Source organism: Anguilla rostrata, chromosome 1, assembly GCF_018555375.3.
Source record: "Anguilla rostrata isolate EN2019 chromosome 1, ASM1855537v3, whole genome shotgun sequence".
Taxonomy (NCBI): domain Eukaryota; kingdom Metazoa; phylum Chordata; class Actinopteri; order Anguilliformes; family Anguillidae; genus Anguilla; species Anguilla rostrata.
In genome coordinates, this window is record NC_057933.1 from 27,947,495 (window position 1) to 27,962,190 (window position 14,696).

At 40.5% G+C, this 14,696-nt stretch overlaps 1 protein-coding gene across 2 annotated transcripts in view; it reads left to right on the forward strand.

Annotated features, from left to right (window-relative positions):
- crim1 (cysteine rich transmembrane BMP regulator 1 (chordin-like)) overlaps positions 1 to 13,666 on the forward strand; it is a 124,165-nt gene extending 110,499 nt beyond the window's left edge. For both annotated transcript variants that reach the window (XM_064332978.1, XM_064332988.1), the window contains 7 exons: positions 718 to 930; positions 2,293 to 2,508; positions 5,583 to 5,804; positions 6,249 to 6,440; positions 7,420 to 7,536; positions 8,493 to 8,683; positions 9,416 to 13,666. In XM_064332978.1, the coding sequence (XP_064189048.1) occupies positions 718 to 930; positions 2,293 to 2,508; positions 5,583 to 5,804; positions 6,249 to 6,440; positions 7,420 to 7,536; positions 8,493 to 8,683; positions 9,416 to 9,595 (1,331 nt within the window). In that variant the 3' untranslated portion in view covers positions 9,596 to 13,666. The remainder of the gene's footprint in view (positions 1 to 717; positions 931 to 2,292; positions 2,509 to 5,582; positions 5,805 to 6,248; positions 6,441 to 7,419; positions 7,537 to 8,492; positions 8,684 to 9,415) is intronic.
- Positions 13,667 to 14,696: the final 1,030 nt, after the last annotated feature.

The window sequence follows — 14,696 nt, forward strand, 5'->3', positions numbered from 1 at the left end:
TTTGGTGTGCATAGGTTCGCTATAATTCAGTACAGCGCATTACTTTTACTGTTTACTGTTGTTGATTTTAAGTACATTAATAATACCCAAATGTAATGTAATGGTCCACGATAAACCATTCTTGTCAGTGAAATATTTTTACCTGGCTGTCTTAGAATTCATTTTGTGCTTTCTTCCCGATGTGGAATTCGCAATTGTATTTTATGAGCTCTCTTTGCCGCAAGTTCCGCTATCAATTCAGGACAGCATGCGCTCTCCTCTGAATCGTGTGCCGTTAGCCACCCTTTCTTATCACCCTACAGTTTGCAATTCGAGCTCACACACAAGAGATGCAGGAAAGCACTTCACATGCAGCATATGCACCTGATTGACCTGCAGGGGTCGGTGGTGTCTGATGAGACACAATTATCCCTGGGTGATACTGGCACAGTCTGGAAACGATACCAGACCGCAGGACCCGCAGATGCTTTAGAGCAGTGCCTTAACGTAATGAGCCACCCAGCAGTGCCACCAGAAGTTCATTCAGTGCTTTCAATATCCCTTTGGCCAGGCTGGGAGGAATTTCATTGCAAGGCAGCCATGTTACGGCGATTTTCTAAGGTTTCTGGGTAGAAGTAAGTGAATGCAGAGTACAGAATTTGTCCCTTTTATTAGTTTTAGTTCATTTACCCCTTTGACCTCTGAACTCTACCTTCCCCTCTCCCCACCCCACAACAGACCACAGCGCTTCCTCTGTGGCTCCCGCAATGAAGCAGGGCTCCTGCCTCTCCATGGATGGGCGTCGCCATGAGAACGGGGAGAGCTGGCATGATGGCTGCCGGGAGTGTTACTGCCACAACACCCGGGAGATGTGTGCCCTGATCTCCTGCCCTGTGCCCGTCTGTGCCAGCCCCACCATTCGGCCTGGCCAGTGCTGCCCGTCATGCCCAGGTAAGATCCACTCAACCTGGGAGAAAAACCTACCTGTCTGTGAGGAGTAATCCTACACAAGTAAAGGTAACTGTTTTAGACTTAGGGTGATTTATAACAGTGAGGATGGAGTGAGGCTTTATGAACTTCAATATCAGGATATGAAATAAATGAAATTATTTGAATCAGCTGTGTTAGTTTCAGAGTAACACTGTAGCTTACAGTTAGATTGGATTGCAGTTAGAAATGCTGAAACAATTATGCATAAAGCCCATTTTAAATAATCAGGGAGGCATTGTAAAACTGTTTCGAATGTGAGCAAAATAGAAAGAGGAATGTGCTAAAACCGCACATTAAAACAAAGCGCGTGGCATAAACAATGAAAAAGAAATTCACCACAGCAGACAAAATCAACAAATATGTAAAAGAACAAAAATATAAATCAACACAAGCTTAAAATAAAACACTGCCATACAATTAAGGTGGTGGGGGAAAAAAAATAAGAAAAGAAGTAATGTTTTTGTAAGTTTGGAAACCGTATAAGGACTGAATTCCTCTTGCTTCTTTGGTAGAGCTAAGACGAGCTACAGTACTATTACTAGTGTCTATTCATACATCTAAATTTATGCTTACAAGCTGAAAGGCAGTTGATTGAGCTGACTGGCATTGCATATGGGCATAGCAATCTTGCAACAATAGGCCATTCAGTCCTTCTAGGATAGAAATTTTGAGTTGGCAAGAAACATTTCTAAATATAATGGATTTTTCCTTCTCAAAACTTTTTGCAGTAAAGGGAGGAAGCACACCTCAGCCAACATGTAAACCTCATTCCTGAGGTATCTTCTTGCACAGATTATGACCTCTTTCCTGTATATCACCACTGTTAAGCATACACTTCTAAAGTGTATTATTCTTTGATTACTGTGGATATCTGCAGTATCCATCCACCAAGCATATATGTTATATATTTAGTAGCTCCCTGAATTCAGACTTCAACTCGGACTATGAAACAATTGTTCATTTACATGGAATAGTATAAACAGACATGTGACCACAATGAGTATAATAGCAATAATACGCAACAGTCAGTTTGAATAACGAACGGGTTGGTGTTACCCCTTCCTCAATGAACTGAGCTAAAAGTCAGAAAGTAGCTCCACATAGAGGCAGCCAGTGCATGGTGTCTCCCTATTGTCGTGTTCCCTATATGCAGCGCAAGTCTTTATGCAGGAGCTACAAATGTGTAGCACCCTCCTGAATACCACCTACATCAGCTGAGGTGGGGAGGATGGGAATCACTGAGCCAATTAAAAATAATATCGCTCTGTATTGTAATTTGGAAATGATGACTTCATGGAAGACCACTATCGTTCCTCCCCCCAGACGACCCCACCACCCACCGAACGGAGCTGAGCGACTCGTCTGTGTGCCTCGCCCCTGGCGGGGCGTACTACGTGGAGGGCGAGACCTGGAGCATGGACTCCTGCACCCAGTGCGCCTGCCACAGCGGCCGGGTGCTCTGCGAGACCGAGGTGTGCCCGCCCCTGCTCTGCCAGAGCCCAATCAGGACCCAGGACTCCTGCTGCCCTCACTGCTCAGGTAACACGGCCTGTGCTTCTGCGTTCAGGACGAAGGGTGAAGGGCCTTGTCTTTAGCGCGGGCTGTAGCCTGTGGCCTAGCCATCGCAGGGGCTGCGTTCGCCTCAAACCAAACGAACAGCAGCGTTCACGCGGTTCGCACTAAAAGCTGAAAAATGCTTGAATTTGGATGCGCTCGGTTGTCCTCAGGACCTCCGGGAAGCCAGAGACGCTGCAGAAATCCGTGTTTTCAACTTGCTGCAAAGTTTGAAGCAGCTCTCGAATTGAATATGCGAACGACGCGAACGAATCGGTTCGATCAATGCTGCATTACATTCCGTACGACACACAAAAACAGCCTACAGGGAAACTGTGGCCTGGTTTCAGTCAGTTAGCATTGATGTAAATTATTTTCTATTTCTGTTTGTGTGGCTCTGGCGTTTATGTGTGAAGCGAAATCCTGTTTTTAAAATTTATGCTGATGTTAAATTATGCCTGCATGGAGGCAGGTTGCTCACCCGAAGGCTATGATGTCACATAAAACCGCGAACGAGAGACGCCACAGATTTTTCCCAGTTTGTGAAAGCCCACTAGGTCTAAACCAGCCTTAAAAAGTCATTGGTAAAAGGACTGCTTTTCCCTCATGCCCCCGTAGTTCAATAGTAAGCACAGTCACAGATTCAATAAGAGAACTTTCCAGTGTAAACAGCACAGCAAACCTTCATTAAATTGTTAATTCAGTATGGCATGTTGGTACCATAACATGGTTATTTCAATTAAGGGCTGCTGCTTTGTTGAACTGCAATGTTCTACAGCCACTATGCTGGAGGATAACACTTTTCCTGTGGGCAAAGGTAGATTGCAAGCACCAAGCACCTGAGCAGCCGGGGGAAACACTATTGTGTATTGACGAGGTTGTACGCGGGTGTATTTAGATTGCTTTAATGATTTAATGTCTAAACTATTATCCACTTATGAAGTGCACAGTGACAACGCTCACTTTTAAAATGTTATACAATTAAAACAATCCATTTCAACATTTTTATAAAATAAAAAAAAACAATGCACACTCATGAACATTAAATATATGGAGCAGACAAGAGATTATGAGTTTATAGTGATAAGATATAGCTATGTCTTCTACTTAAATTTTTGATGGGTCTGATCGACTGATGGCTGTAAACCATCAGAAGTTCATCAGTGAAACATAATTGAAGTAGATAATATGCATTGTGTCTCTTAAATAGTCTGGTACGCTCGAAAAGCAGTGGAGTCTATAAAGTTTTACTACCGCGAAAAGGAATAAAAAGGGAAAAATTACAAATACTGGTAATGTTTTAGGTTTATATCCCGCTAAGATGAAAAAAGCCTCCCGCTTGGCAACCCATCTTGACGACGTCATTTGCCCGAGGAAGTTTTTTTTTGAGGTGCCATAAATGCACATGTGACAACAGTGAAGCTTCCTGACAAGTATATCAGACACAAGGAACCTGCCTGTTCACCCACAGCCTTAATGCAGTCATATTAGGGCGACATAGCTCAGGAGGTAAGACCGATTGTCTGGCAGTTGGAGGGTTGCCGGTTCAAACCCTGCCCTGGGCGTGTCGAAGTGTCCTTGAGCAAGACACCTAACCCCTAACTGCTCTGGCGAATGAGAGGCATCAATTGTAAAGCGCTTTGGATAAAAGCGCTATATAAATGCAGTCCATTTACCATATATATTAAAGAGAAGAAAGAGGACACAGGGAAAACCTCCACTGCACCCATGGGAAAAAATTTCCTCCTATAAACCGTCTTTTCCAGATACAGGTGCTATAATGTCTCTAGTCACAAGCTTACCGAAATTGAGTTGGACACGCCCGTGCTGTGCATTACCGAGTTTGAAGGTCGCAGCTTGACTGTAAAAATAAGGCCCAGTATATTTCAGTCTAAATTCTGAAGGTAATGTGACAATGCTAAAAACGTTGTGCTTATCTTTCGTTATATTTTGTTAGTCCAACAGGACGAATGTATAACAGTGTCTGCTTGTGCACATTTAGATTTTTCAGGAATATTATAACGATTTAAAAAATATAAAATTTCAAGGATATTTTTGTAACCTAATTTTGTGTGTCGGTTCATCATTGTTTCATAAATGAATTTTGCCTGTAAAATTGATTTCATAATGGTAATTTAATTAAATTCTTGTGCATATTCTTAAAACTTGCCCACTGCAAAGGAGAAAATGGTTTGTGATGAGAAGTTTCAGTTGCATTCTCATCAAGTCAAAGCTGTTGGCAGAACAGAGAAGACGTCCTTCTTTTTTGTTTGTTGTGATGATCCATTTCTTTAATAAGTTTAGATCATAAAATCTGTATTTGCCAAGAACAAAAACGTACCGAATTGAATTATTTTTCTATTGTTGTTTCAACAACAACCAAAACAAAACCTCAGATTTTCTCAATTTTGTAATGTCCGATTGAGAGAAATTCATTTTGAAAGTCTTGTTTTAAATACTGACATTGCCGCTGCCAGCTGTACCCAACAGCACCTTGGTATGTGGGGGGTGGGGGGGATATTTGCAATATAGTGGTTTTGCAAATGGGAATATAAGCAACGTTCAAATCATTAGGGCAGACCACTATTTTGGTCTATAACATTGGATAATGAGCACAGTATTTCATATACTATTGAAATTCATGTGTAAACACGTGCAGGGTCCATGTTTACTGTAGACCAATTTCCTCCTGGGTGTTTTGTCTCTTAAATCAGTATTACTCATGGGGCCAGTTTCACAGACACAGATTAATCTTAGCCATTGACTAAACTGAGTTTTGTATACAGACTCTCCATTCAAAATTGAATTTCTTCTAGGACTAGGCTTAATCTGTGTCCATGAAACTGTCCCATGCTGTTTACAGTATTAATATCCGGCACTATTTTGAGTCTTAACAACATGAAGTTGAATAGCTGCCACCAAACAGTGGCTACACTGTTTGAAAAACTCTCAATTCAGATGAGGTTACCAACATTTCAGCCGCAAACTTCATCAGAAAAAAAAAAACCTATTAAACCTTCACAGGTCATTAAAACTTGTTTGTGCGCATTCTCCCTCAGAAGAGCCTCTCACCCCGCAGTCACCCGGTAACGACAGCATGCCGAGCTACTGCAGGAATGAGGAGGGCGACATTTTCCTGGCAGCAGAGTCCTGGAAACCCAACACTTGCTCCAGCTGCGTCTGCCTCGACGGAAAGATCCGGTGCTTCTCCGAGTCCTGCCCACTGGTCGGTTGTGTCCGGCCAGTCCTGCGCAAGGGACAGTGTTGCCCCTACTGTCTGGGTAATATATAAGTTTTAAGTCTTAACTTAAAATAGAAAGGTTCTTAAACATAGAGAACCACTGGTTATCAATGTAGGCATGAATTGACATGGCCTTTTCATTCCGGATGGTTCTATGAGTAAGCATTGCGGACAAGGACCGCAAGACCAAACAAATGAGGTTGATCAATGCAGTTAAACACTGTAAATTATGGCTGGTCTGAAAAGGTATAACAAAAATATGCGGTGCAACAATATGCATATTCTTAAATCTGTTTCCATACTTTTATTTAACTGGTGTATCAGAGATGCAAGTGATATATATTGCCCACACTTTATCTAAATATATATTTTTGATGCCTGAGACCGTGAGGACGAGGACACCTTCATGGTCATGTTCATGATTGCTCTCATTTACTGTTCTAAGTATATTCTCCTCTCTCATTGTTGCTGCTCTCTTTCCCAGAGGATACCGCAGCAAGGGCAGTGTGTCATTTCAATGGGAAGACGTACGCTGATGAAGAACGCTGGGACATCGACAGCTGCACCCACTGCTACTGCCTGCAGGGCCAGACGCTCTGCTCCACAGTGAGCTGCCCCGCCCTGTCCTGCCATGAGCCAATCAACGTCGAGGGCAGCTGCTGCCCCATGTGCTCAGGTGAGGTCGACAACAAGGGTACTGTGATGTCAGCAGGTTGCCGTGACAGACCATTCCCATCAGTTCAGTTTATGGCTAAACTGCAGTCAGACGAGTTGCAATAAACCTGGTGGGCAAGGGTTGCCTCATGTCATCAAGTGAAGTCAACAACAGAAATGATGTGATGTCAGCAGTTTGCCATGACAGACCATTCCCAATGTTTCCTAACTATGGCCAGGGCCGTGGAAAATGAACTGTGAAAAAGTTTTAAGTGCTCAGATTTTTTTTTTCCCAATACAATTTTTGGCTGTATTACTTTCACACTCTGGCACCTTGCAACTGATTGATTGATTCAACACTTACCGCTTCAGGGATTTATGCTAATCTGGATTTGATAGAGATGTAAGTTTATCCAGTGGCGTTCCAACAATAGGCACTTAATGTTTAAAGGTGAGAAGTGATGGATGCAAGACAGAATAATTGTGCCCGATGAAAAAAATCACAAAGGTTCAAATGAAGTTTAACAGTTCATGGGGGAAAAGTGATAAATGTTTCAGAATACTCTCATAAACTTACATTTTTAATATGTGTGCTTCTTATTTTCTTCCGTATGGTGCGTAGCCTGTTACTTATTGACTTTTGAAATAATTAAATGTCTTTTCATGTACTCTGGCAACATAATACCACAATACCATAATACCTTTACTCTTGCAATAGATGTGAACTTATATAAATATGAATAAGCATTTAAACTCATTTAAAACATTAAAACAATGACAATTAGTAATTAGAATAGATATGGCATATAGGTGCTGTGGACAATAATGAAAGCAAATTCAGTTGGTAATGCTACTCAGAAGAAGAAATTTTTCAAACTACCAACTATTTCCTATTCCAGGGACCCAGAACATTACTCTGCATGTGTGTTACGTGTGCGGCATCTGACATTTGTCCCTCTGTGTGTGCATGTGTGTGTGTTTATTCACTTATGTCTGTTCAGAGATGTACGTCCCTACGAACGTACCGATCGAAAAGACGGACCAGCGCCGGGACCCGGGGATGCGCAGGCCCGGTTGGCCCACACCGAGTGAAAATGACATCATGCCCCAGTTCAGAGGTCAGAGCTGTTTTTTTTCCACTTCCTGTTTCTGTGGCAAGAGACAAAACACTAAACTTCCTCGAGTCAAGCAAGCAGGTGTAATCAATGTGGTACAGTTTGCTGTGCAATTAACCCAATACGCACAGGGAGGTCGCTGTGCAGTTCATCCTCTGCTGCAGTGGTTCTCAAACTCGTCCTGGGGGACCTCTGTGTACGCTGGTGTTTATAGAAAACCACAGTTTTAAAAACTGTTCATTTTTCTTACTCTTTTTATGTTTAGAGGGAATATTTACCCTCTTAAGCCACATTATGTCAGAACTAGCTATCCATGCTGTGAAGAATAAGTCCCATGTTCACACAGTTCTTGCGAATGCTTACATACAAAGAGGTAAAAATAACGCTTTTATTGCTGATCTAATTAAAGTCTGAGGTGAACCATTATACTCCTAATTTGTGAAAGTGTGGACACCTGGCCAGTAAAACTAAACACTTGGTGGATAAAGAAGAATTCAAAGACAAAGCAAACCTACATTGTGTTAATACGTTTAAGGAAAAAATGACAAAAGAACTTAAACATGTTAAGTTAATGAGCACATGTATTTAGAAAGAGATTGGCTGCAACAAAAATCAACACAGGGGTCCCCTTTATTGAGTTTGAGAACCACTGCAAGCAGTGTCATGCTACAGGCCACACTTCTGAAAGGTTTATGCCTCTGGTAAGGTGATATTTTGAGGTTTTCTTTTAATTATGATGTATTTTGGGGTACTTTTTCAGGAATCTCAACATTATGTGGAAGTGGCATATGTGTTAGTGTTTCTGGTTTTGTGAAGTATATTTCCATATTTTTATGCCTAATAAAATGCTTTAAGTATGAGTGCTGCATTTCTGCAGAATTTATAGGTTGGTATGCATTTTGTCTGCCATTTTGTGTGCATAATGGTAATGAACCTGTGCATACGCTGCTTTGCTGCAGGTGAATTCGGAAGTCTGCAGATGCCCTACCTGGACAGCAAGACACTAGCATCCCGCGAGGATGGCACTTTCCACACAGTGGCATGGGTGGCCCTGCCAATCCTTATGATAGTGATCACTATTGCCACCCTGCTGGTCATTAATCAGAAGAAGCAGTGGCTCACAGTGCCCTGCTACCGCACCCCCACAAAGGTACGTTCAGACGCCTCCCTTTGAAGTCACTTAACACAGGCCAGGAATGTGCTGTTGTCTATGTGTATGTATGTGTTGTGTATGTGTATTATAGGCCGTCTGGGAAATATAAAATGCAACCTGATATAAATAAATAACTTCTTTAACAGCATGCAAGTGTTAATATACAATATAATATACAATCAATGTTTGTGTATGTTTATGTGCACGCGTGCCTCTGTCCATGTGTCCATCCGTGTGCACGTGTGTCATTCCTTACATATTGATAATGAAAGTTTGAATATACAAGTAATTTCTAGAATATGTTTTAGTATGTTAATTAATTTATGTATATAAAGAAACCTTATTCTGTGTATGTAGTTTCTTGAATATGTAGACTGAAAGTTTCAATATAGAACTAGTTTCTTGAATATACAGAATGTAAGTTCACAACTATAATGTGTGTGGGTGTGTAATGGGTTTGTCATCTCTTAAATGAAAAGTTTTAATACATACTGTGAGTAATTTATAGAATATATAGATCCTTGGTGATGTATGGTCAAATTTGAATGATTCATGCAACTAATTACTTACACCAACCTGATAATCATTGCAAAGTTTCGTAGAGTGGTAAACTTTTGTGACAGGTGAGTGGAATTATGGACATTCAGGATCTGGTAAAATGTAACTCCTTTTCTGTTGACTGTGATGTAAATAATTTAGTTTGCGTGTCACTTCCTGTCTCGCCTTTAGCAGCCCACCTGTCTGAATAACCAGCTGGTGTACGTGGACTGCCAGAAGGGGATGAAAGTGCAAGTGGACAGCTCCCAGCGCATGCTCCGCATCGCCGACCCCGACTCGCGCTACAGCGGATACTACAGCATGCAGAAACAGAGCAACCTGCAGGCGGACAACTTTTACCAGACTGCGTGAGGCGGGGCGGCGTCGGGGGGGCAGGGAAGGGCGGGGGGGGGGGGGGGGTTGGGGGGTTGGGGAGGGGCGACCGAGAGGCCAAACGACGCGGCTCGCTTTCACGGCCGTACACACTGAAGGACATCACCACGAAAAGCAATCACTCCAAAAAAAAAACCGGACAAAGACCTGACAAACTTCTCTCCAAACGAAAAAAAAAATGGTTTTACAATCTGATGAAGTCGCGAAATGATACCAAACGAAAAGCAACGATTTGAAGACACGCAAACAAAATGGGAGCAGCGATGAGTTCACGTAAAGATTTTTTGGATGTAGGTGTATGAGTGTGTGGGTGTGTGTATGAAGTTTAATGCAAAAGCTTTGGGATTTGGGGAAAAAAGTCCTGTTTTTCTGCATTCCTGCCTCAGAAACAAAACACAAACAAAAAACACAAAATTACAAGAAAGTGTTTCCAATGAACGCTGTCACACCAAAGCTCCTGTGTTTCTATCAAACTGATGAACTGCTGTCGTCCGTCTCACATGGAGGCGGAGAAAACTGATTAGTGACAATAAAGGAGACCAGTCCGGCAGGAAAGCAAAACGGTCACCTGCCGGATACAAAACTTCAGTCACCTGCCGAATTCAACACTTCCGTCTCTTTATTTCTTCTTCAAGAACTGTTTCCTGTCTAAACTTCATCTGAAGAACCGATAATAGGAAGAAACACTGTTAACCTATCAACCTAAAGTTTTTTTTTTTTTTTTTTTTTTAATACCCCGTGGTTGTTTGGGTTTATGTTGTTTCAATTATTTGTTTTCCTGCTGCAGGTGTACACGTATTTAGTCAAAATGGCTTCCTCGGAGTGACAGGCTTACCTGTTACATGCCCGAGGGTATATTTACACTTTACTTGCACACCTTCTCATTTAACTGTTTAAACGTAAAGGGTTGAAGAAGAGAGAAAAAAATGATAGCGATAATATTCATTTTAGTTCTCCTTGTGAGTTGAATTTGAGCATATTCTTTAACTGCTGCTTTTAGTTTCTGAATGCCCTATTTGTTCAGGATATAAATATATACACACAAAAAGGTCAATTGGTCGGTACTTACTTGGTAACAATGCTAACATCCGGAACATTCTGAATCTGAGCGTGTCGTCAGGAGGGTTTTGAAGGTCTGGAAGATGAAAATCCGCTTTACTGGTTTTGCAGCCATTTCCTTTGCTGGGAGATGTGCTGTTACCTAAGCACTTTCGTGTTTTTTTTTTTTTTGCAGCAAACCTTTTGGCTACTTAAACATTATAAGAACATTTATGTACATATTTTATGCTGAAATGAAAAGATTATTTTGTTGTGTTTATTGTGTGTAAGTGTGTATGTATATGTGTATGCATGTATGTACGTATATGTGTATACACACATATGCATGCACCCATAATTTTTCTTCACGTGTAAATTTTTCTATGAATTTACAATTGAATGTATTTATGGTTGAGAGGAGAGATTATATAAAGGAAAAATAACGCTGAATGGGCATTGCCTGTTTGAAAATTAGTTTGGGGGCAGAAGAGAGAAAAACAGAAAGAAAGTGACAAACATCTCATTCTATTGTTTATCTTTTAGTTTTCATAGTGTTTTTTTTTTCTCATTATTTGCTCGACTTGACTTTGTCGCTTGCATCAATAAGCTCCCACAAATAACAGTGAAGAGGCTGCGGGCATACTGGAGGCCAGCCATTTACCTGTCAAGAGTTTTTACAACTCGGCTTTTAGTTTCTCACTTCAGGTCTCTTACGAATTGCTTCTGATGTCAGAACTACTGGAAAGTTCACAGACAAAAGCTGTGGGCGCAAAGGAAGGGTAACGGGGGTTGGGGAGCTGTGGTCATTCGTCTTGCGTGTACCGTAATCTCTTATCTGATAAGTATGTAATTAGAGTCCTACACCTTAGCACTTTTATAAATAACCTATTGTGTTTTTATTTTTTTCCCCCCACACTCTTCATGAAAGAGAAGACCTTTTTTTTTTTTTTTTACGTGACCCTGTGAGACCCAAGTGTTGCCGTTATGATGCTGCAGAAAATGCTTTCTCGAACTTTTAGTTTCCACAGATCTACAGAGAGAGAGAGTTTAGGAATGACTGCATCATTCATGACAATTCTGTACCAGTGTTCAAGAAGAATTCGAATATAGTTATCACAACAAGCCAATAAACTGGTTCAAATGTCTAGAAACGGTAAAAAAAAAATGACTTAAAAGCAAAGAAGAATCTAAGGGACTCTTATGGGTCTCAGGTGTTAAAGTGTGCATTTTAACTACTAGAAGGTCCATGAATGGCCACTTGAAAGTGGTTGAAATATAGGAAGTGAGAAAGAGGGGTCTCACAGGGTAGATGTTGAAGTTTTTTTTAAATTTTTTTTTTATGTGCATCTTCCAAGTATTGTTGTAAATACTTGTGTCACTTGCCAAAACAAAAAAAGAGAGAAATGAGATAATTAATTTATTGTGTAATGACCATATAATTTATTGATTTGCAAAAAAAAAAAAAATTAAAGGTGAAAATTATGCAGCTGAAATTGTGAAATATACTCCATTCACGGCATGGCCATGATGATTTGAAAATGAGGATTGAAGCGCTTAGCAGCGTCACATGGAACCCATTTCTCTCTTAGTACACTGCGGGACTGCAGCCATGTGTAATGGCTGGCCAACAATTTGTTTAAAAGAAAATGGCCTGCAAGATGCAATAGGTATTTTGGCAAATTATACATTGAAATGAACAAGAACTAACGTACTGCAGCAGTTTAGATGGATGCATACAGGATACAAGCCAACTAATTGGCGATATCCTTACCATGTATAGCTAGCTAGCTTATCACTTCATTTATTGCTAGCTAAGTTTTGTTTGGCCAAGTGTAATATAGCCAGTTTTGGTAACCATGCTTATTGACAAGGGGTTTCCTCTTTAGATATTCAACTATGGGCTTTGTCTGCCATGGGCAGTTGTCTCAGTTTAAAAGCAGATTGGGGCTTCTTATACAGTTAATTTATCTCTGTTATTAGCAAGGTTCTGTTGACTGGTAACTCCAGATTTGTGTGTACCACCAGGCACACCTAACATATATATTTTTTATTACGATGCTTCTTTGCTAACTACAGTAGTGTGCCTACTGTCATTATCAGTTAGCCAACCTGCTAGCTAGTTAACCAAACCACCTCATTTACTTCACTCTTGTGAATGGGCATGAATGAGTGAATGAGCTTGCTATCAATCCAAGGTAGACATCGGCTGCTAGTTTTAGCTTGAGTTTTGAATAAACACAAAATGGTTGAAATGTTTGGTGTTGACGATATAATGTTCATAGCTCGCTAGCTGCTGCCAGATGTATAGCTAGCTAATGGGAAGAGGTTTATAATTTAATCAGTGGACAAATATATCTCTCTAGTCAACACTCAATCTTCTGCATGACAGGTAGCTAAAATCTGATATTTTTTTCACAGTAAAAGTTCAACAAAAGTGGTTTTACTAAGGCTGGTTAGCTAGTTGGTTCATTGTGCAATTGATCATGTTAGATATTCCAAAGGGAATTCTTTGCACAAATAGGCCCACAACAGTGGAATGTTACTTTTGATTTTAACTTCCAGGTGTTTCAAACTTTGATTTGATTTTAAAGACTGATGTGTTAATAGAGCCAATATTGTTTCAGAATACTGTTGTTCTCTTATTTTTTCAGTTTACTGCAGTGAACAACCTTAAAGATGCAAACTCCTGATATGTTTGTCAGTTTTTTAATCTCATGTGGTTTTACCTTGCCTTGTGGAGAACTAACCCAACAAAAAATATAAATAAAAATCCTTATAAAATCAAACCTACAGAGAGTGTGAGATGCCAGCGACTTCTCTATTAGGTCCATTTCTTCTCTTGTTTAATTATTCAAAAAGATAAGACACTTTCTGTTTCCTCCTGCTGTTTTTGCTCCTGTATAAAGAGAAAACAAAATGTTGATATTAATGATATTGTACAAGTATCACAGCAGATTTTCTTTTGGCGATTTGTATTTTTTCTTTGCAGCACAATAAATAATTTTAAAACAGTGCCTGCTTATGTTATTACTGAGGGAATAAACTATTGTGTCTTCTGTCACCTCCTTTGCATTAATGCACTTGTTCTGTGACTAGGAGAATTAACAATATTTTTGAACTGCCTGATGCGATTTGAGGAGATTATTAGCACTCTCAAGCTTCCAGGCATAGAGTCATTCTATACAATGAAGCAGCCTCCCTTTTTTCTGCATTATGTCGGCCATATGTATGGAATCTCAATACGTTTACAGGTAACACATAGCACCATTATTTACATAATAGTCCTCTTTTTAAGCAACTCTATGTACTGCTCTGAACTATTTGTCTGGAGCTTTCAGAATAGATCTTTTTTTTCTTTCCATGGCATGTTTGTTCTAGACCACGATAGCCAGGTTTTGGGCCCTGGTTTTATTTACATGTTTATAAATGGCTTGTTTCCTATATGGCTTGCTGACGTTGCTTAATTGCCACTTAAACATACCAAACATATTTAGTTAAATGAATCAAAACATTTTGCTTTCCAAAATCAACTGTTTGGAACATCATTAATAAGAAAGAAATCACTGGTGAGCTTCGTAATCGAAAAGAGCCTGGTAGGCCAAGGAAGACCTCTACAGTTGATGACTGAAAAATTCTCAACGTAAGGAAGAAAAACCCCCGAACACCTGTCCGGCAGGTCAGAAACAGTCTTCAGGACACCGGCATGGATGTGTCAGTGATTACTGTCCGCAGAAGACTTCACAATAGAATTACAGAGGCTACACTGCAAGATGCAAACCGCTAGTTAACCACAAAAGCAGGATGGCCAAGTTACAGTTTGATAAGAAGAGTTCTGGAAAAAGGTCTTGTAAATGGGTGAGACCAAGATTCACTTGTATCAGAGTGATGGTAAGAGCAAAGCATCAAGGCCAAAAAGAACTGGCCATGGTCCAAAGCACCCCCCCATCATCTGTGAAACATGGTGGTGGGGGCGTTATGATTTTGGCTCACTTGTCTTCACTGATGATGTAACTGCTGATAGCAGCAGGTGAATGAATCCTGA